The sequence below is a fragment of the Bos grunniens genome, chromosome 11, assembly GCF_055505025.1.
Source record: "Bos grunniens cultivar Pamir isolate PY7600 chromosome 11, Bosgru_T2T1.0, whole genome shotgun sequence".
Taxonomy (NCBI): domain Eukaryota; kingdom Metazoa; phylum Chordata; class Mammalia; order Artiodactyla; family Bovidae; genus Bos; species Bos grunniens.
Genome location: NC_141175.1, coordinates 52592955 through 52614806, shown reverse-complemented (window position 1 = coordinate 52614806; position 21852 = coordinate 52592955). Strand labels below are relative to the sequence as shown.

The 21852-nt window shown below is 43.8% G+C and overlaps 2 protein-coding genes and 1 non-coding gene across 8 annotated transcripts in view; 1 reads left to right on the top strand and 2 right to left on the bottom strand.

The window, feature by feature from the left end:
- CTNNA2 (catenin alpha 2) overlaps nucleotides 1-21852 on the bottom strand; it is a 1366346-nt gene that overhangs the window by 397330 nt on the left and 947164 nt on the right. The window lies entirely within an intron of this gene.
- On the bottom strand, nucleotides 12618-12718 carry LOC147363088 (small nucleolar RNA SNORA72). Its single transcript, XR_015137546.1, has one exon. It is a non-coding gene; the product is annotated as a small nucleolar RNA SNORA72 (small nucleolar RNA).
- LRRTM1 (leucine rich repeat transmembrane neuronal 1) lies at nucleotides 17164-20024 on the top strand. 2 transcript variants are annotated; one of them, XM_086323690.1, is made up of 2 exons: nucleotides 17164-17747; nucleotides 18033-20024. In XM_086323690.1, the coding sequence occupies exon 2, from the start codon at nucleotides 18092-18094 to the stop codon at nucleotides 19655-19657; it is 1566 nt and encodes a 521-aa protein (XP_086179816.1). In that variant the 5' UTR covers nucleotides 17164-17747; nucleotides 18033-18091; the 3' UTR covers nucleotides 19658-20024. The 2 variants fall into 2 exon arrangements, with proteins under 2 accessions (XP_086179816.1, XP_086179817.1); XM_086323691.1 differs by having other exon boundaries at nucleotides 17439-17906.

Genomic DNA, 21852 nt, shown 5'->3' with positions numbered 1-21852 from the left:
AGAAGCAAGGTCTGATGCTGTAAAGAACAATATCGCATAGGAATCTGGAATGTTAGGTCCATGAATCAAGGCAAATTGGAAGTGGTCAAACAGGAGATGGCAAAACTGAACGTTGACATTCTAGGAATCAGTGAACTAAAATGGACTGGAATGGGTGAATATCTACTATTGTGGGCAGGAATCCCTTAGAAGAAATGGAGTAGCCATCATAGTCAACAAAAGAGTCCGAAATGCAGTACTTGGATGCAATCTCAAAATTGACAGAATGATCTCTGTTCGTTTCCAAGGCAAACCATTCAATATCACAATAATCCAGGTCTATGCCCGGACGAGTAATGCTGAAGAAGCTGAACAGATCTATGAAGACCTACAAGACCTTCTAGAACTAACACCCAAAAAAGATGTCCTTTTCATTATGGGGGGCTGGAATGCAAAAGTAGGAAGTCAAGAAACATCTGGAGGAACAGTCAAATTTGGCCTTGGAGAACAGAATGAAGCAGGGCAAAGGCTAATAGTTTTGCCAAGAGAATGCATTGGTCATAGCAAACATCCTCTTCCAACAACACAAGAGAAGATGCTACACATGGACATCACCAGATGGTCAACACCGAAATCAGATTGATTATACTCTTTGCAGCTAAAGATAGAGAAGCTCTACACAGTCAGCAAAAACAAGACTGGGAGCAGAATGTGGCTCAGATCATGAACTCCTTATTGCCAGATTCAGACTGAAATTGAAGAAAGTGGGGAAAACCACTAAAACATTCACATGTGACCTAAATCAAATCCCCTATGATTATACAGTGGAAGTAAGAAATAGATTTAAGGGACTAAATCTGATAGACAGAGTACCTGATGAACTATGGGCAGAGGTTCGTGATATTATACAGGAGACAGGGATCAAGACCATCCTCAAGAAACAGAAATGCAAAAAAGCAAAATGGTTGTCTGAGGAGGCCTTATAAATAGCTATGAAAAGAAGAGAAGCAAAAAGCAAAGGAGAAAAAGGAAAAATATACCTACTTGAATGCAGAGTTCCAAAGAATAGCAAGGAGAGATAAGAAAGCCTTCCTCAGCGATCAGTGCAAAGAAATAGAGGAAAACAATAGAATGGGAAAGACTACAGATCTCTTCAAGAAAATTAGAGATACCAAGGGAACAAAGATAGACTCAATAAAGGACAGAAATGGTTATGGACCTAACAGAAGCAGAAGATATTAAGAAGAGGTGGCAAGAATATACAGAAGAACTGTACAAAAAAGATCTTCATGACCCAGATAACCACGATGGTGTGATCACTCACCTAGAGCCAGACATCCTGGAATGTGAAGTCAAGTGGGCCTTAGGAAGCATCACTACAAACAAAGCTAGTGGAGGTGATGGAATTCCAGTTGAGCTATTGCAAATCCTAAAAGATGATGCCGTGAAAGTGCTACACTCAATATGCCAGCAAATTTGGAAAACTCAGCAGATGCCACAGGACTGGAAAAGGTCAGTTTTCATTCCAATCCCAAGGAAAGGCAATGCCAAAGAATCCTCAAAGTACCGCACAATTGCACTCATTTCACACGCTAGTAAAGTAATGCTCAAAATTCTCCAATCCAGGGTTCAGCAATATGTGAAGCGTGAACTTCCAGGTATTCAAGCTGGTTTTAGAAAAGGCAGAACCAGAGATCAAATTGCCAACATCCCCTGGATCATCAAAAAAGCAAGAAAGTTCCGAAAAACATCTATTTCTGCTTTATTGACTATGCCAAAGCCTTGGATGGTGTGGATCAGAATACACTGTGGAAAATTCTGAAAGAGATGGGAATACCAGACCACCTGACCTGCCCCTTGAGAAACCTATATGCATGCCAGGAAGCAACAGTTAGAACTGGACATGGAACAACAGACTGGTTCCAAATAGGAAAAGAAGTATGTCAAGGTTGTATATTGTCACTGTGCTTATTCAACTTACATGCAAAGTACATCATGAGAAATGCTGGATTCGATGAAGCAGAAGCTGGAATCAAGGTTGGTGGGAGAAACATCAATAACCTCAGATATGCAGATAATAACACCTTTATGGCAGAAAGTGAAGAAGAACTAAAGAACCTCTTGATGAAAGTGAAAGAGGAGAGTGAAAAAGTTGGCTTAAAGCTCAACATTCAGAAAACTAAGATCATGGCATCTGGTCCCACCACTTCATGGCAAATAGATGGGGAAACAGTGGAAACAGTGTCAGACTTTATTTTTTTCGGCTCCAAAATCACTGCAGATGGTGATTGCAGCCTTGAAATTAAAAGATGCTTACTCCTTGGAAGGAAAGTTATGACCAACCTAGATAGCATATCAAAAAGCAGAGACATTACTTTGCCCACAAAGGTCCATCTAGTCAAAGCTATAGTTTTTCCAGTGGTCATGTGTGGAGGTGAGAGTTGGAATATAAGGAAAGCTGAGCACAGAATTGATGCTTCTGAACTTGGTGTTGGAGTAGACTCTTGAGAGTCCCTTGGCCTGCAAGGAGATCCAACAGGTCCATCCTAAATGAGATCAGTCCTAGGTGTTCATTGGAAGGTCTGATGTTGAAGCTGAAACTCCAATACTTTGGCCACATGATGAGAAGAGCTGATTCATTTGAAAAGACCCTGATGCAGGGAAAGATTGAGGTCAGGAGGAGAAGGGGACAACAGAGGATGAGATGGTTGGATGGCATCACGGACTCAACGGACATGAGTTTGGGTAGGCTCCAGGAGTTGGTGGTGAACAGCGAGGCCTGGTGTGCTGCAGTTCATGGAGTCACAAAGAGTTGGACACGACTGAGCGACTGAACTGAACTGAACTGAACTGATTTAAGGAGTGATAAGAGTAGAAGGCAATGGCACCCGACTCCAGTACTCTTGCCTGGAGAATCCCAGGGACAGGGAGCCTGGTGGGCTGCTGTCTATGGGGTCGCACAGAGTTGGACATGACTGAAACGACTTAGCAGCAGCAGCAGCAAGAGTTTAATTTAGAGGTTTAGACACTATTCCAGCTTATGACTCTTTTTCCATCCTGTCTTCCTTCTTTTATAATTTTGTTCTCATATAATAGAAATGAATATAACTAGTTACTGCAATAGAATTTGAATTATTTCTATTATTTATATCTTTTTATTTTAATTATATCTATTATTTATGTCTTTTATTTTACTATTTTGAATACTTCTGTTTGGAAACTAGTTGCTTGCTCAGGTCATGCAGCTTGTAAATGGCAGAATACTTCTCAGCCTAGAGTCAAAAATTTTAAAAGTTCCTTGTAGTAAGCTATTCAATGTCTCAGATTCTTCTGCTAAAACACAAATACAGAATTGCATTCTGAAGGACTTGATCTCTAGCCATCACCTTATTTCATGTTTGAGAAGGTAATGCAAGGTCCATTTACAGAGAAATGATCTTAGGCTGATATCAGTTGCCAATGGCAAACCCTCTTGGACAAAGGACTCAAAGTCAGTCAGTCCTTGACCCAGAGTCCGTAGACAGACAGCACTGGTCTTGCACTTCCTTGGTGACTCAGATGGCAAAGAATCTGCCTGCAATTCAGGATACCCGGGTTTGATCCCTGGATTGCAAAGATTCCCTGGAGAAGGGAATGGCAACCCTCTCCAACATTCTTGTCTGGAGAATTTCACTGAGAGAGAAGCCTGGTGGACTGCAGCACATAGGGTGGCAAAGAGTTGGAGATGATGGAGCAACTAACATGATGTCACACTAAAAATGTCACTTTGCAGCTTTACGAATTGTTGGGTAGCCTCTTCCAATATTGGTAGTCCTTGACCATTTGGGCTCTTCTCAAAACCTGTCGATCTCCTCCACATTTTTTCTTTTTCACAGCCAAGTGAGTTACTTATTACTCACAGCCTCAGGGCCATGCCTACTATTAGAAGCTATTCACTGTGGACTTGGGCAGTGTTCCTTACTTTGTTCCTCCTATTGAAGTGCTCTCCACCTCTTCTGCTCCCTCCTATTCTTCCATGTTGAGAACCATCACTGTAAAAGAAGCTTTCCAAACTAGTATTGCATAAGCTGAATAGGGTCTACAATATCACCTGTTTATAGAATGGAATTCTTAAAAATTAGAATTTGAAAGCCTTTAATCAAAACCGTGCACTTGCAGATAGCACAGGCCGTATACTCCCCATCCACATTACCTCACCAGTCTGCAAAGTCTTCTGATCGTGCATTACGCGTGTGTACCCACTCAGCCGTGTCTGACTCTTTGCAACACTTTGGATTATAGCCTGCCAGGTTCCTCTGTCTATGGGATTTTTCAGGCAAGAATACTGGAGTGGGATGCCATTTTCCTCCTCCAGGGGATGTTCCCAACCCAGGGAGAAAACCTGCATCTTCTGTATCTCTTGACTTGCAGGTGAATTCTTTACTCCCTGAGCCATAGAGGAAGCTGATTGTCCATCAGCTGCGATTTAGTCTTTCTCACTGAGGATTTGTGTCTACTGCCACCACGGTAACTACTAAGCATGTTTCAGGGATTCCCTGGATCCTTATGTCCAGATGTAACCTTTGTTCACATCTTTAATTGCTTACTCTTATTTATTTACCTATTTATTTATTGAGCCATGCCTTGCAGCTTGCAGGATCTTAGTTCCCCAACCAGGGATTGAACCCAAGCCCTGGACAGTGAGAGTTCAGAGTCCTAATCACCGGACCACCAGGGAATTCCCTTTAACTACTTACTCTTAGCTCTAAACATTGGAGTTTTGTCTCACATCTTACTCTTCCTTACCTTCCATCTATCCTTAATCAATCCATTCATTGGAGTCATCTTTAACTGTTTCTTAGAGAAACAAAGGATTGTGGATTCCACTACAAAACCATGTTTGTGCTTGTCCTGTCCTGTCCATCTCTCATGTAATATAGTCAGTCTTACATGATATCTCAGTGGGGCAGATACGGTAGCCTCCCAACTCCTCTCCCTGCTTTCAGTATCCTTTTCCCTGCTCTTCATGTTCAAGACAATCATCAGGATTTTATTCCTTGGACCCACATTTTATTTTTTTTATTTTTTTTTCTCCATTTTTTTAATTTTATTTTTTAACTTTACAATATTGTATTGGTTTTGCCATATATCAACATGAATCTGCCACAGGTATACACATGTTCCCCATCCTGAACCCTCCTCCCTCTTCCCTCCCCGTATCATCCCTCTGGGACCCACATTTTAGAAATCATAATCCTGATGGAAAGTATTTCTCAATCTGTCTCTAACACTCCAGTCTCATGTCTCCCCTTCCCTCCCTTTCATCCTGTGCTCCAGACACTGTAAACATATCAGAAGCACATATAGCATTTTCACAGACCTTGCCTACTGGCTGGAGTAGCTTTCCTTCCCTCTGGTCAACCCTCCTCCTTTTCTCCCAGCTCCTCTGTCCTTGCTCAGTTAACTACAGAAATCTCTCCAACCTCAATTTCTGTTTACATCTCTGCCATAGCATGAATCACATTGCTTTGTTACCATCACCTCCACTCCAGATTCAAGAATACCCAAGGCAGGGACCACATTTTATCTAACTTTATCTCAACAGCTAAACCTCCATTTGACTTAAACTAACAAAAACAAATAAGAACAGCAGCAGCATTGATACTGAATTATTAAAAAAGCATTCTCAAGGTGCCTGTGAAAGATTAAGAAGTGGTTCCAGAGAATGGGAGATGGCTGAATAAAGACATAAATGCATTCAACTGGCTAATTTACCACAGAAGGCTCACTGCTCATGGCTGGTGAGGGATTTCCCGGACAAACTAGATGTATGAAATGCGGCCACATATAAATGGCATTAATCTGTATGACTTCAAAAGCTTGGACCTTCCTGTGTTAACAATGTGTGCCTATATATCAATGTAATATAGTTTTTTTTTATATTTAACTCAGATTCCCCAGGCTATTGATTAAGCAAGAATTCAAGCCAGTTAATAAACATACTTCAGCAAGAAGCTCTAAAAAGCCAGCACTGTGCCAGATTGCACTAAGAGGAAAGGGGGCACATTTATCAGTGCAATGTGGAAAGTCCTATGCTCTTTATATATGGCTTCTCATAACTGATAGTCTTCCACACCTACAGGGGTAGATATTAGAGGGTTCTAAAAGCTGCAAGGACAAAATTGGCAACATCTGGAAAATTCTATAAAACAAGATCATTAAATGTTAAGATGTATCACAGACAGAATTTACTACTGAATTAAATTGGTTCCATTATTTGTTTTGAGGAGAGGAGGTGAGACTTGTTAATATCAAGCAGAAGAACTGTAGTTGTCCAGTTATCCCCATAAATCCTTGGGACCTTGAGAGAAAATAGATTTTTACACCAGCATCTTGCTATAGCATTTTAAATCCAAACTTTTAGAATCACTTCTTGGTATGGTGAGTGCCAAGTTAATGTCAAATACACCTGTCAGTTTACAATTAAATACATGTTTCTGAATCTGCTCTGGCACATTGGTTTGATGTTACGTGCTGTGCTTAGTTTCTCAGTCATGTACGACTCTTTGCGACCCCATGGACTGTAGCCTGCCAGGCTGCTCTGTCCATGGGGATTCTCCAGGCAAGAATACTGGAGTGGGTTGCCATGCCCTCCTCCAGGGGATCTTCTCAACCCAGGGATTGAACCCAGGTCTCTCATATTGCAGGCAGATTTTTTATCATCTGAGACACCATGGAAGCCCAAGCATACTAGAGAGGGTAGACTATCCCTTCTCCAGGGGATCTTCCCAACCCAGGAATTGAACTGGGGGTCTCCTGCATTGCAGACAGATTCTTCACCAGCTGAGCTACCAGGGAAGCCCAGGTTTGATGTTATAGAATGTCCCAAATAAGTGGGTGAAGCCATGAAAAACAAGATTTTGCATGATTGAGATAATGTTTGTGAATCATAAACAACAGTGCAGAGTCTAGTTCATTTGACAAATATATTTAAACACTCTAACTTCCACAGAGCATTGTAAGTAGCAGTGCATTAAACTGTTTTCAGACATGAACACTTCTGTGGAAATAATCTGGCTGGCTAGTCACTTAATAGGATATGGGAATGAAACCCTCAGAAGCTCCCAGAAGGAACACTGAAGACCCCAAAACCCAAGGCTCCCTCTGCCTCTGCATAAAGGAGGGAGGGAATAGGAAGAAAGGATGGTTCCAAGTAACCAAGAACAGATTCCAACAGGGATCTCAGTGGGCACACCAGATGAAGGAAAGGGAAACAAAAAGGCTTCTATTTGTGGTGGAGTGTGTGTGTGTGTGTGTGTGTGTGGCGTATATAGAGGAAAACAATAAAGCAACAAAAGAGATATTAAGAGATATTGAGATTGAAATATGTACAACCATTCAGGAGGACAATCTGGCCTTAGGTATTGAAAGTTTTTTTTTAAGGCCCCACCCTCTGAACCCAATCCTGAGGGCTTTAGTCTTGTGACTTAATAACCTCGGGCAGGCCCCACCTCCATATAACACCACATTGGGGATCAGGTTTCAATACATGAATTTGAGGGGATATAAACCATCAGTCTTTACTACTGTGTGAGATGAGTGCAATTGTGCGGTAGTTTGAGGATTCTTTGGCATTGTCTTTCTTTGGGATTGGAATGAAAACTGACCTTTTCCAGTCCTGTGGCATCTGCTGAGTTTTCCAAATATGCTGGCATATTGGGTGCAGCACTTTCATAGCATCATCTTTCAGGATTTGAAATAGCTCAACTGGAATTCCATCACCTCCACTAGCTTTGTTCGTAGTGATGCTTTCTAAGGCCCACTTGACTTCACATTCCAGGATGTCTGGCTCTAGGTGAATGATCACACCATCGTGATTATCTGGGTCATGAAGCTCTTTTTTATACAGTTCTTCTGTGTATTCTTGCCACCTCTTCTTAATACCTTCTGCTTCTGTTAGGTCCATACCATTTCTGTCCTTTATCGAGCCCTTCTTTGCATGAAATGTTCCCTTGGTATCTCTAATTTTCTTGAAGAGATCTCTAGTCTTTCCCATTCTGTTGTTTTCCTCTATTTCTTTGCATTGATTGCTGAGGAAGGCTTTTTTATCTCTCCTTGCTATTCTTTGGAATTCTGCATTCAGAGGCATATATCTTTCCTTTTCTCCTTTGCTTTTCGCTTCTCTTCTTTTCACAGCTATTTGTAAGGCCGCCTCTGCTGAAGCTGAAACTCCAATACTTTGGCCACCTCATGCAAAGAGTTGACTCACTGGAAAATACCCTGATTCTGGGAGGGATTGGGGTCAGGAGGATAAGGGGACAACAGAGGATAAGATGGCTGGATGGCATCACCGACTTGATGGACATGAGTTTGAGTGAACCCTGGGAGTTGGTGATGGACAGGGAGGCCTGGCATGCTGTGATTCAGGGGGTCGCAAAGAGTCAGACACGACTGAGGGACTGAACTGAACTGAACTGAAACCATCAGTCTATTGTAGTGTATATATGAGGATGTTATCCCAATAAATTTATAATGGCTAAAAAACAGATGCTGCCTAACTGGTAAGAAAGAAGACATGGATAAATTTATTAGAATGGTTTGCAGTTATTGAGGATGATCCTATCAATTTGTATTCTGTCTATGGGAAAATGTCAACAATGAAAAAATCAGTTACAAAGTAGTATGTATTGGCAGAATGTTATTGTATTTTTATAAAATATAAATACATATAAAATAGACCAATTCTAGAAGAATATGTCCTCAACAATTAACAGTTTATCTCCAGGTGGTTAAATTTTAGGTGATAATCTTGATTTTAAATTTTATTTTTTCTTGTCTTTTTTCCTTTTCTTCATTCTTCTATAATAAAAAAGTCAAACTTAAACATCCAAGAGAAATACATACAGACTGACAGTGATAATAAAACAGGAATAATATAAGCCAGGGGTTGCATAAAACACATACAAGGGCTCTACAAATAGCTGTGAAAAGAAGAGAAGTGAAAAGCAAAGGAGAAAAGGAAAGATATAAGCATCTGAATGCAGAGTTCCAAAGAATAGCAAGGAGAGATAAAGAAGCCTTCCTCAGCAATCAATGCAAAGAAATAGAGGAAAACAACAGAATGGGAAAGACTAGAGATCTCTTCAAGAAAATTAGAGATACCAAGGGAACATTTCATGCAAAGATGGGCTACATAAAGGACAGAAATGGTATGGACCTAACAGAAGCAGAAGATATTAAGAAGAGGTGGCAAAAATACACAGAAGAACTGTACAAAAAAGAGCTTCATGACCCAGATAATCACAATGGTATGATCACTCACCTAGAGCTAGACATCCTGGAATGTGAAGTCAAGTGGGCCTTAGAAAGCATCACTATGAACAAAGCTAGTGGAGGTGATGGAATTCCAGTTGAGCTATTTCAAATCCTGAAAGATGATGCTGTGAAAGAGCTACACTCAATATGCCAGCAAATTTGGAAAACTCAGCAGTGGCCACAGGACTGGAAAAGGTCAGTTTTCATTCCAATCCCAAAGAAAGGCAACATCAAAGAATCCTCAAACTACTGCACAATTGCACTCATCTCACATGCTAGTAAATTAATGCTCAAAAATCTCCAAATCAGGCTTCAGTAGTACATGAACTGTGAACTTCCAGATGTTCAAGCTGGTTTTAGAAAAGGCAGAGGAACCAGAGATCAAATTGCCAACATCCTCTGGATCATGGAAAAAGCAAGAGAGTTCCAGAAAAACATCTATTTCTGCTTTATTGACTATGCTAAAGCCTTTGACTGTGTGGATCACAATAAACTATGGAAAATTCTTCAAGAGATGGGAATACCAGACCACCTGACCTGCCTCTTGAGAAACCTATATGCAGGTCAGGAAGCAACAGTTAGAACTGGACATGGAACAACAGACTGGTTCGAAGTAGGAAAAGGAGTACGTCAAGACTGTATACTGTCACCCTTCTTATTTAAATTCTATGCAGAGTACATCATGAGAAACGCTGGGCTGGAAGAAGCACAAGCTGGAATCAAGACTGCCGGGAGAAATATCAATAACCTCAGATATGTAGATGACATCACCCTTATGGCAGAAAGTGAAGAGGAACTAGAAAGCCTCTTGAAGAAAGTGAAAGAGGAGAGTGAAAAAGTTGGCTTAAAGCTCAACATTCAGAAAACTAAGACCATGGCATCTGGTCCCATTACTTCATGGCAGATAGATGGGGGAAAAGTGGAAACAGTGTCAGACTATTTTTCTGGGCTCCAAAATCACTGCAGATGGTGATTGCAGCCATGAAATTAAAAGACGCTTACCCTTTGGAAGGAAAGTTATGACCAACCTAGATAGCATATTCAAAAGCAGAGACATTACTTTGCCAACAAAGGTTCGTCTAGTCAAGGCTATGGTTTTTCCAGTGGTCATGTATGGATGTGAGAGTTGGACTGTGAAGAGAGCTGAGCGCCAAAGAATTGATGCTTTTAAACTTGGTGTTGGAGAAGTCTCTTGAGAGTCCCTTGGACTGCAAGGAGATCCAACCAGTCCATTCTAAAGGAGATCAGTCCTGGGTGTTCATTGGAAGGACTGATGCTGAAGCTGAAACTCCAGTACTTTGGCCACCTCATGTGAAGAGTTGACTCACTGGAAAAGACCCTGATGCTGGGAGGGATTGGGGACAGGAGGAGAAGGGGACGACAGAGGATGAGATGGCTGGATGGCATCACTGACTCAATGGACATGAGTGAGTGAACTCCTGGAGTTGGTGATGGACAGGAAGGCCTGGCGTGCTGTGATTCATGGGGTCGCCGAGTCGGGCACAACTGAGCGACTGAACTGAACTGAACTGATACTTACTGCCACATGTACGTGTGTGTGTGTGTGCTCAGTCTTATCTGACTCTTTGCAACCCCATGGACTATAGCCCACTAGTCTCCTCTGTCCATGGAATTTTGTAACCAGGAAGACTAGAGTAGGTTGCCATTTCCTACTCCAAAGGATCTTCCCAACCCAGGGATCAAACCCACATCTCTTGCATTGACAGGCAAATTCTTTACCACTGTTCCATCTGGGAAGCAACCAACCTTTATTAAGAGCCCTACTAAGTGCTAAGTACTGAGATAGACACATACTTTGAATTCTGTGTTTGGAATTTAATGGAACAGAGAACAAGATTCAGAAAATGCAAGGTTTTTATCTGAATTCTTTTTATCACCAATAAAAAGAATACCAATCTTGGGCAATCACTTAACATTTCTGACCCTTCAACTCCTCAATTATAAAACTAGACATTAAAGATATCTGGGTTACTTTTTCAGGTTAGAATGTGAATACTTCTAATAGAATGTTCTAATAGAATGCTTTTCAAAATTTAATTTTAACCTGGAGTTAATGGTAAAGTGCAGATTTGATTCAACATATCTAGAAAGAAACCTAAACTTCTGCCTTTCTAACATGCTGTAAGGCTGCTAGTCCTAGGCTTACACTTTTGAGTTGCAAAACTCTAATATACATGAGCTCATTGAATTTTCCCCAAGAATCCTTTAATATAGCCATCCTTGTTCCTATTTCACTGATAATGGAGTGACCTGTGTAGGATCATACTAAGAGAGAATGGGAAAGCAGAAGTCTTTTTATTCCTAAGCTCCAAGATGTTTAATGTCGCATTCAGTTCTAAACTACTATAATTAGAAATGACTGCCACACTCATATAAAGTGAACAGCACCAGCAGCAGAATTGATAAAGGTAAGCTGTTAACAGAGTTCAGAAGAATGAGAGATCACTTTACATGGGAATCAATAAAGAAGACATAGAGGAAATTTAACATCAACCTTGAAGGATGGTGAGGATGAAGGTAAGCAAAGATAGAGAGAGTATATACAGCAGTTAGGTGTAATATGACATGATCAAAGCATATGGCAATGCAGAGGGAGCTTGCAGAGTGGGGCCTGGGATAGCAGAACAGGCCTCAGGAACTAACCCACGTATTTATTACAAGAGTCAAAGATAACTCGAAAGTGTTCAGTCTTCGAGACTAGAAAATGAAAGTGAAGTCACTCAGTCGTGTCTAACTCTTTGCGACCCTATAGACTATAGCCTACCAGGCTCCTCCGTCCTTGGAATTTTCCAGGCAAGAGTACTGTAGTGGGTTGCCATTTCCTTCAAAACTAGAAGGGTACAGCAAACTAAAAATTTCAGCATAGCATTGGAAGCCCTTTTTAAAAAAAATAGAATTCATTTAATGGCAACTGCTGCTGCTGCTGCTGCTGCTAAATCGTGTCAGTCATGTCCGACTCTGTGCGACCCCATAGATGGCAGCCCAACAGGCTCCTCTGTCCCTGGGATTCTCCAGGCAAGAATACTGGAGTGGGTTGCCATTTCCTTCTCCAATACATGAAAGTGAAAAGTGAAAGTGAAGTCACTCAGTCGTGTCTGACTCTTAGTGACCCCATGGACTGCAGCCTACCAGGCTCCTCTGTCCATGGGATTCTCCAGGCAAGAGTACTGGAGTGGGGTGCCATCGCCTTCTCCCTGGTAATCATCAAATTAGCAATGGTCATCTTCAAAAGTTATTATACAAGCTATGCTGTCATTTCTCGAGGTTGATCCCATACCTGAAGTCTCAGACATTTTCCACCTAAGGTGCATCATTTAAATCAGATTTATCACCAGTATTTGTCAAACCACACCTAGCTAAAGAACTAGCTCTGGGGACCAATACGTGGTCTTAATACAGGGAAGGTTTGGAAGCCCTTTCCCAACTTCCTTCCTCTCCCAACACTTCCTCTGTCTCTGTCCCTCTTCTTCCCTCTGAGAACTAGGGAATTAATCCACTCATCACAATGTAAGGCTTTCAGTTCCCTATCCTAGGTATACTTTTATGATGCCACCCCTCAGGTCTGAGAGCCTATGTCTTGAGTCCGTACTCCATCAACTTTACTTTTTCAGTGAAGCTTTTTAGCATCGGTCCCATCTTACCTGTCAGCTCTTCTCATTTATGTGTTCTAGGGACATCTGCTGTCAAGCACTGGGCAATAAATAAATATTATCAGCGAAGTCCCTCAGTGTTTGCTTCTCTCTCTTACCTAAAGTTCCAGGAGGAAAGCACTGAGTCATTGCATTTCCTTGGTTTACTCCCATGATTTAACATCTTGCATTGAGCATAATAAGTACTGCTAGTGCTAGCCATATTACTACCTTGTTCTAAGGGGATAAAGTTTGATAAGAAAAATGACCTTCTTTTTTTAAAAAATAAGCTCCTTTAAGTAGATCTCCTGAGAGAAGCCTTAAGTCCTTACCCTTTGGCTCCACATACATTTTCCAAAGCAGGTTGTAAAAGGCCAGTTGTATGTGGCCTGCCCATAGGAACAACAGAGTTAATTTTCTCCTTTTGAAATTGTGACTCCCACCCTCCTTCCCTACCTCTAAATGTTTCCTTTTAAAGAAAAGCCATGGCTCACTGCTATGGAAAATTAAAGATAATCACGTAAAGATCAAGGTCCAGGCTGGTCCAAGTGCTGAGAGAACATTAAAATCACGACTTGAATTTCTCTTGTCCTGAGCACTGCCAAGGACTCCTAATGGAAGGCCAGTCTTCAGAATGCATGCTTATATCAGACTTTTATTACTTGTACCTCTTGGTTCACAAACTATTTTGACTCAAACAAATTGGAAGTGGCCTTCAGTTGAGATGAAATGGGAGAGGTACAACATATTCATAGATACAACATATTCACTCATAAGTATTCATTGGAAGGACTGATGCTGAAGCTGAAACTCCAGTACTTTGGCCACCTGATGCAAAGAACTGACTCACTGGAAAAGACCCTGATGCTGGGGAAGATTGAAGGTGGGAGAAGGGGGCGTTTTGAGATGGTTGGATGGCATCACTGACGTGATGGACATGAGTTTGAGTAGGCTCCAGGAGTTGGTGATAGATAGGGAAGCCCAGCATGCTGCAGTCCATGGGGTCGCAAAGAGTCAGACACAACTGAGCGACTGAACTGAACTGATATATATATACACACACACATTAAACTGTGTGTGACCACCCCCAACCCCCAACCCCATCACACCATCAAGTACCAAGAAAAAGCAGGAGAGTTTATTATGCAAAGTTTAATGTATAAGGCTTAAGAGAAGAAGAATTACCTCTCCTTCCTCCAAGCTATACTTCTGGCCTCCCCAGCTGCATCAAACTCGCTCTTCCACCTCCTCTTAGTTCCAGATTGTGTTTTGGCAATCAGACTCACACTTCACCTACCTCAGAGTTTCTTCCCATTTTCAGAAGCCTCAATTTCAAGATTCTTGTTCTTTCTTACCCCACTCCCCAATCACACATTGGCCTGATGGCTTGAGGTGGTTTTCTTGATGCTCAACTACTACGGCCATTCAGGAAGGATGCTTAATCTTTTCCCCTGTACAAACACGGAAGTTATCAAGGGTGTTTTAAAGGGTAAAAAGTATCTCTCATCAACATCCAAGGCTCAAGAAGACATCTACCAACAGAAAGCTGTGTTAGCCCAGAAAAAGAGATTGATCATGTATACACACAACTGTCACATTATAACCTAGCACATTAGATGTTCTCACAAGAGAGGTACAGAGATATGAGAGCTCAAACAAGAGGAACAAGAGAACTTTAGGTGAACTCTTTCCTTTTCTTACTTTTTAATTGTGTTGGACCCTAAGATGCACGAAATTAAAACTGGTGAAAACCAGCCACATCAACTTGCTGTGGTGACTCAAAAGTTGTCGTTTCTCAACTCAACTTTGCTGAAACACTTGATTCATGTTGTTCTTATTTAACCTAATTTGCATTGATTTAATCAGGGCTGGTATGCTTTAAATACATAATAAATTGGGATTCTGCAACTCAGATGACTTAGAATAGCTAAATTTCAATAAAGCTCATTTCAATCTGTTAATGTATACGGTTCTGCCAAGGGGTTTAAAACCGTAGAAAAGATGCAAACTTGCCACATTAGAAGTGGGAAAGGTTTAAAGATACCATCCAGATGAAATGATTTGGGGGATAATAATGTGAAAAGCAATATATATATGTACATACATATATTTTAATTACAGCCGAGACACATCTTCTATGTTTTAAGTAGTGTACTTAAAAGAAAACTCACATATAAATGCAGTGAATTTAATTTTATTCTCCTTCCTTCTTGCCAACACTCAACTCTTTTCTGCCTCTCTGTACCAGCTCTACAAATCAAGTGACATCCAAAGTGGGACCTCTTCTTGCCCATTTGGCAGGCTCTATCATGACTTTGCCAAGCTGCCTACATTAGGAGAATTTTCTTCCTAGCAGCCATGGGGATTGGGTGGCTTGTACTCAACAATACTTGCTGAATGGTTGGCCAATGTTTACCCCTGCCCGCCCCAGTCTCCCAACCCTTTATAGTTTATGGCTCAATCAGCCGGCTTGCTGTCAGGAATAATTGTCTTGGCAAGAGGTGAAAACACTTGATGGTGAAATTGTTTGTCTGTTAAAGTGTTCTGCAGCACCTTGAAGGTGCCAGGACAAAACCTGCAGGTGCTCAGCAGAGTTGAGAAAGAGGCAAGAGTGACAGAGAGGCAACCATCAAGATGGGAAGACCACCACTTTGATGTGGGAGAGGAGGAAAAAAAAAAAACTATCTGTGCCAGTAAGAAGCTGTGAGACCTTGAATAATCATCCAGTGAATCTTTGCTTGGGTTTTGTTATGTACAAAATTAAGGGGATTGATTTCTGAATGTCTTTTTTAGCTCCTAAGACAGCATGTGATGTCTAGGACATTTAGATTTGTTTTCCTTCCAATTAAATGATGCATCTCAGAGATGAATGACCAGGGCAGAGCTCAGAGGAATACAAAAATGGAATGATTCATGCCCTTGTTCGTATGACTTTTCCTGAAAAGTATCACCAGTCTTTGGTGACTTTGATTCCACTGGTTGGTGTCTTCAGCTTGGGTGTTAAGGCCCAGCCAAGTTACTTGTCCAAAGCAAGTCCAGTTCATTCTTATCAAATGTGAGTACAACTACAGATGATGCCTACTTGTTTTCAGTACCTAACAGTCAGACATGATAGAAATGCAAAGTGAGGAGATGGGAATTCACATTTGATTCTCCCTGTCACCATTCTGGGCATCTTAGTCAAGACAGTAGGCTTATCCACTCACTTCTGGCAGGGCTTCTCTGTCATTCTTAAAAAAAAAAAAAAAAAAGATCACCAACAGGTTCCTGACCATAGCAATGCAGACCCTCTCCAAACAAGCTGAGACAAGTTAGAGCTCATCACAAGCTGAAGGAGCCCATCCATAAATGATTGTTAATGGAAATAATCAGGCAAGGACATCTCTTCACACTCAAAAGACACAATTTAGTAACAGTGTCAAAGCTTAAGTAGAGGTGTGTATGGAAGTGGGTTTAAATGACCCCTTCTCCGCTCATTCTCTGGCATATTCCTCTGGAGTGGAGTGTACTGCAGGGCTCTGTAATCACCGTGAGCAGCACGTCAGGGTCAGCCCTCCCGGTGTCAGGCAGTAAAATCTTTCTTTAATCCACCCGGGACCTCACTGACATCTATGGAGACTAGTGAAGCCCCGGAGGGATCTTGGGCAAGAAAGACTCTCTGTACACAGATATACATACGGTTCAGCCACTCTGGGTCTCCTACCTTTGGACTGGGATGGCTTCCCAAATCGGCCGAGTTTGAAAAGCATTCCCCCCACCTCCTTACCCCATCCACCACCCAAAAGGGCTGGCTGACTGCAGAACTCCAGTCCACGCAAGGAAAAAAAAAAAAAGTCAAGTCCCCACAATCATTGCCTTCCTCTAGCTTCTCTCAAGTTGCTTTTCTAAAGCAAGGGACCAAATGTTGATTTCTCTACGGATTCCTACGTACCTCTTACACGTAGACAGCTTTAAAGCGGGAGGGGGGAACATTCCTCAAACGGAAAGGAGAGGGGGAGCATAACAGAGTATTTCAGTCTCCCACTTGGAAATATCTCAGTGGTTGATGATGCTTTCCCATACCTCCATCCCCCTCCTTTTTTTTGAAATATGGACCAAAAAGCTGAAAGTGTTTTCCTTTTCATCAAAGAACATATATTACTTTAGTGGTTCGGGAAAATGTTGGTTTTCTGCCCACCCCTTTTCAATCTGCCCATGTCTGAGGTGCTCCGGGAAGACGCACAATCGTGAGCAGCTTACGACACTCAGTGAGCAGTAGGTGCCGGTGCAAGCTCGCGCCGCACACAGCCTGGCGGAGGGAAGGAGCCGGGGCGCCGCTCCCTGCTCCCCGCGCCGCCTCCCGCACCTCCCCGCCGCCCGCAAAGGATGAGCGAGCCCGCTCTCCGCAGCCGCCCCGGGCTCGAATGGCAGGCGGTCTCCGCGGAGGAAAAGGTGGCGCCGGTCAGGGGTCCTTTCCAATGACGGACATTAACCAGACTGTCAAATCCTGGGGAGTCGCGAGCCCCGAGTTTGGAGTTTTTTTTTTCCCCCCACAACGTCACAGTCCGAACTGCAGAGGGAAAGGACAGCGGCAGGAAGGCGAAACCCCGGCTCCTCGCACGTAGTTGGGAAACTTGCAGGTCCTAGAAGTCGCCTCCCCGCCTCGCCGGCCGCCCTTGCAGCCCGGAGCCGAGCAGCAAAGTGAGACATTGTGCGCCTGCCAGATCCGCCGGCCGCGGACCGGGGCTGCCTCGGAAACACAGAGGGGTCTTCTCTCGCCCTGCATATAATTAGCCTGCACACAAAGGGAGCAGCTGAATGGAGGTTGTCACTCTCTGGAAAAGGGTGGGTAAGACACTTTTTAATTAAATTCTTTCCCGAAGATTTTTTTTTTTCCTCCCTTTTCTTTGCTGCAGCATCTAACATGGACCAAATCACCATCTCTTTGATCTTTTTCCGTGGCTGTGAACTTTCTATGCTGCCCAGCTTTCTGCATGCTTAGAGGTGAACGTGTGGCTTTGGGGAGTGGGGGGGGGGGGAGTCCTGCTTTATTTCAATATATTTATTTGATTGTTGCCCTTTTCTCCCCCCTCCCCCGCTCCCCCTCCCTCGGAATAAAATATGATGTAGATTTCTGACCGAGCGCTTCCAATGGACATTCTCCAGCCTCTCTGGAAAGATTCTCGCTAATGGATTTCCTGCTGCTCGGTCTCTGTCTACACTGGCTGCTGAGGAGGCCCTCGGGGGTGGTCTTGTGTTTGCTGGGGGCCTGCTTTCAGATGCTGCCCGCCGCCCCCAGCGGGTGCCCGCAGCTGTGCCGGTGCGAGGGGCGGCTGCTGTACTGCGAGGCGCTCAACCTCACCGAGGCGCCCCACAACCTGTCCGGCCTGCTGGGCTTGTCCCTGCGCTACAACAGCCTCTCGGAGCTGCGCGCCGGCCAGTTCACGGGGTTAATGCAGCTCACGTGGCTCTATCTGGATCACAATCACATCTGCTCGGTGCAGGGGGACGCCTTTCAGAAACTGCGCCGAGTTAAGGAACTCACCCTGAGTTCCAACCAGATCACCCAGCTGGCCAATACCACCTTCCGGCCCATGCCCAACCTGCGCAGCGTGGACCTCTCGTACAACAAGCTGCAGGCGCTGGCGCCCGACCTCTTCCATGGGCTGCGGAAGCTCACTACGCTGCACATGCGGGCCAATGCCATCCAGTTCGTGCCCGTGCGCATCTTCCAGGACTGCCGCAGCCTCAAGTTTCTCGACATCGGATACAATCAGCTCAAGAGTCTGGCGCGCAACTCTTTCGCCGGCTTGTTCAAGCTCACCGAGCTGCACCTGGAGCACAACGATTTGGTCAAGGTGAACTTCGCCCACTTCCCGCGCCTCATTTCCCTGCACTCGCTCTGCCTGAGGAGGAACAAGGTGGCCATTGTGGTCAGCTCGCTGGACTGGGTGTGGAACCTGGAGAAAATGGACCTGTCGGGCAACGAGATCGAGTACATGGAGCCCCACGTGTTCGAGACCGTGCCGCACCTCCAGTCCCTGCAGCTGGACTCCAACCGCCTCACCTACGTCGAGCCCCGGATCCTCAACTCCTGGAAGTCACTGACCAGCATCACCCTGGCCGGGAACCTCTGGGACTGTGGGCGCAACGTGTGCGCCCTGGCCTCCTGGCTCAGCAACTTCCAGGGGCGCTACGATGGCAACTTGCAGTGCGCCAGCCCCGAGTACGCGCAGGGCGAGGACGTCCTGGACGCCGTGTACGCGTTCCACCTGTGTGAGGAGGGAGCCGAGCCCACCAGCGGCCACTTGCTCTCGGCCGTCACCAACCGCAGCGACTTGGGGTCCCCCGCCGGCCCGGCCACCACACTCGCTGACGACAGGGAGGGGCAGCCCGACAGCACGCCCGAGCCTGTCACCGTGGCTCTCCCCGGCGAACACGCCGAGAATGCCGTGCAGATCCACAAGGTGGTCACCGGCACCATGGCCCTCATTTTCTCCTTCCTCATCGTGGTCTTGGTGCTCTATGTCTCCTGGAAGTGTTTCCCAGCCAGCCTCAGGCAGCTCAGACAGTGCTTTGTCACGCAGCGCAGGAAGCAAAAGCAGAAACAGACCATGCATCAGATGGCTGCCATGTCTGCCCAGGAATACTACGTTGATTACAAACCGAACCACATTGAGGGAGCCCTGGTCATCATCAACGAGTATGGCTCGTGTACCTGCCACCAGCAGCCCGCGAGAGAATGCGAGGTGTGATTGCCCTAGAGACTCTCAACCCGTGCGCTACCAAATATGCCTGGACAACCGGGGCGGGCCGGCGAGTGCCAGGCTGGGGTCTGTGCTCTGATACGCTCCTTGACTGAAACTGTAAGGGGATCACTCCCAGAGACTTGACATTTTAGCTTTATTGTGTCTTTAAAAAAAAAAAAAAATGAGATCAAACACAACAAAACCCCACCCCACAACCTTCAGGACAGTCTATCTTAAAATTTCATATGAAAACTCCTTCCTCCCTTTGAAGATCTGTCCATATTCAGGAATCTGAGAGTGTAAAAAGGTACCAATCATTGATTTTTTTTTTTTGTAAACTTAAAATGTTTAAAATAAAATAGCATTTACAGTTTTTACAGACTGGTGTAACCTAAATGAATTGTTACCTGTGTTAAGAGAAGTAATAGTTACAATTTCCTACCTCTGTGTGTGTGTGGGTGGGTGTGTGCATGGGTGTGTGTGTAGGGGTGATCTAGTGACCAGAGGGAAAATCCAGAAATTCAAGAGCAAAGTAGCCAGGCTCATTTTGAGACATTAAGAAGGACAAACAGCTTATCAGGTGGATGTACCCCACATGATTAAGGACTGAAAAAAGTCAGACCCTCTATATTATGTTTGGGGGAGCACAGTGTAATTTAGCCACTTTAAAGCAAGGGAAAGGCGAACTGAGGACTGAGCATCCTTGATCAGCCTTGAAGGCAGAGATCATTGCAAATGCTTTTTAAAAGGCAGTTGCCAGTTTTTCCTATGAACAAGAAACGTTTTTGCACTTAATACAAAGCATCTTTCTAATCAATTCAAAACCTCACCCCCAAATGCCTCTGTTCTTCTATGCCTTTGATTCACCAGTCTTGGTAGCATTTGTGCCCCTTTTCCATACTCTTCCAAGTGAAAGACCCTCAGCTCCTGCTCTCTTGTGGTTTGACTCAGGGAAATAAGGCAGAATCCAAATGCTTGGTGATGAAAGCTGTGCTTCCTGGAGCATATTGCTAAGACTGCAGCAGGCTGAGGCTCTCATGGGGACAACACACTCCTAGCTGCTGTGGGGAACACTGAAAGAGCCTACCTCGGGCTGAATGTCTAGCTGGGTGCTGCCTGAAGCAGGAGACTTTACAGGCAGGCTCATATGGAAGTGATGGGGGTGGGAAAGATGAGCTTTTGAGCCTACCTTCCAATATTACTGAGATGGGAATAATTTGTTAACCCAGTATAGAAAAGCTGCCTCTCTTCAGCTAACCCTGTTGTGTAACGCTTGCTTTCCCTGTGATGTTTTAGTTTTTTTCTGTGTTGGGGTCAATGACTGCCCCTTGCCAACCTTCATAGGTTTCTAGGTCCATAGAGATGTAGGTTGTTTATTGAACTAAACTTAAGAGTGGTACCAGGTGGTGGGTGCAGGGCAGGAAAAGGGGAGGAGGTGTGGTGGATGGGAGGGGTCTTTCACTAGCTAGCAATTTAAGTAAATGTATGATTGAAATAAACTGTCACGAGTGAAAGCTGGCAAACTAATATTGTCTGGAGTCTAAAAGTCTTCCTCAAACTCAGGTACTTAACCTCTCTGAATGATCCTGCAGACAGGCATCTTTGTATTTTCCCTTTTCTTTTGAGAGAGAGAGAAGTCGGAATAGCATGAAGAGGGATTGGGGGGAGAAAATATACACCACCTTCTCCCCAAATGCAAATGCCTCCAGTCACCCATCTAAAGAGGCAAAGTCAGCTGTTTGAAATGCAGAATGGCATCACCAGGAGGTTTACTTAAGCTGAGGACTGAAGGTAGATTTCTCTTCTACCTATGGAGAAATTACTGTGTCTAAGAATACTGCTTCTAAGAGACTAAGAAGCTCTTTCAAGAGAAATATTTTGCAAATGTCTCTAAGATGTTAAGCTTTGTTAGATAGCTCCTTACATATATATATACATACACACACACACACACATGCATGCCATAAGCTCATTCTTTCTGATCAGGAGACCTCATTTTATTTTGTTTATAATTAAAACATGACTTTATGATATATACCATGCATACAGCACCCATTTAGACTACTAATGTTCTAGAAGAGAGGTGCCTTGATAACTTCAAGGAGGGCGTTTTGGATTCAGTCTTTATGATCATTTGGGGATGCCATTGTAAATACCATCTTGGAGGGCAGGGGTTCCAGGGACATCTATAATGAAATTCC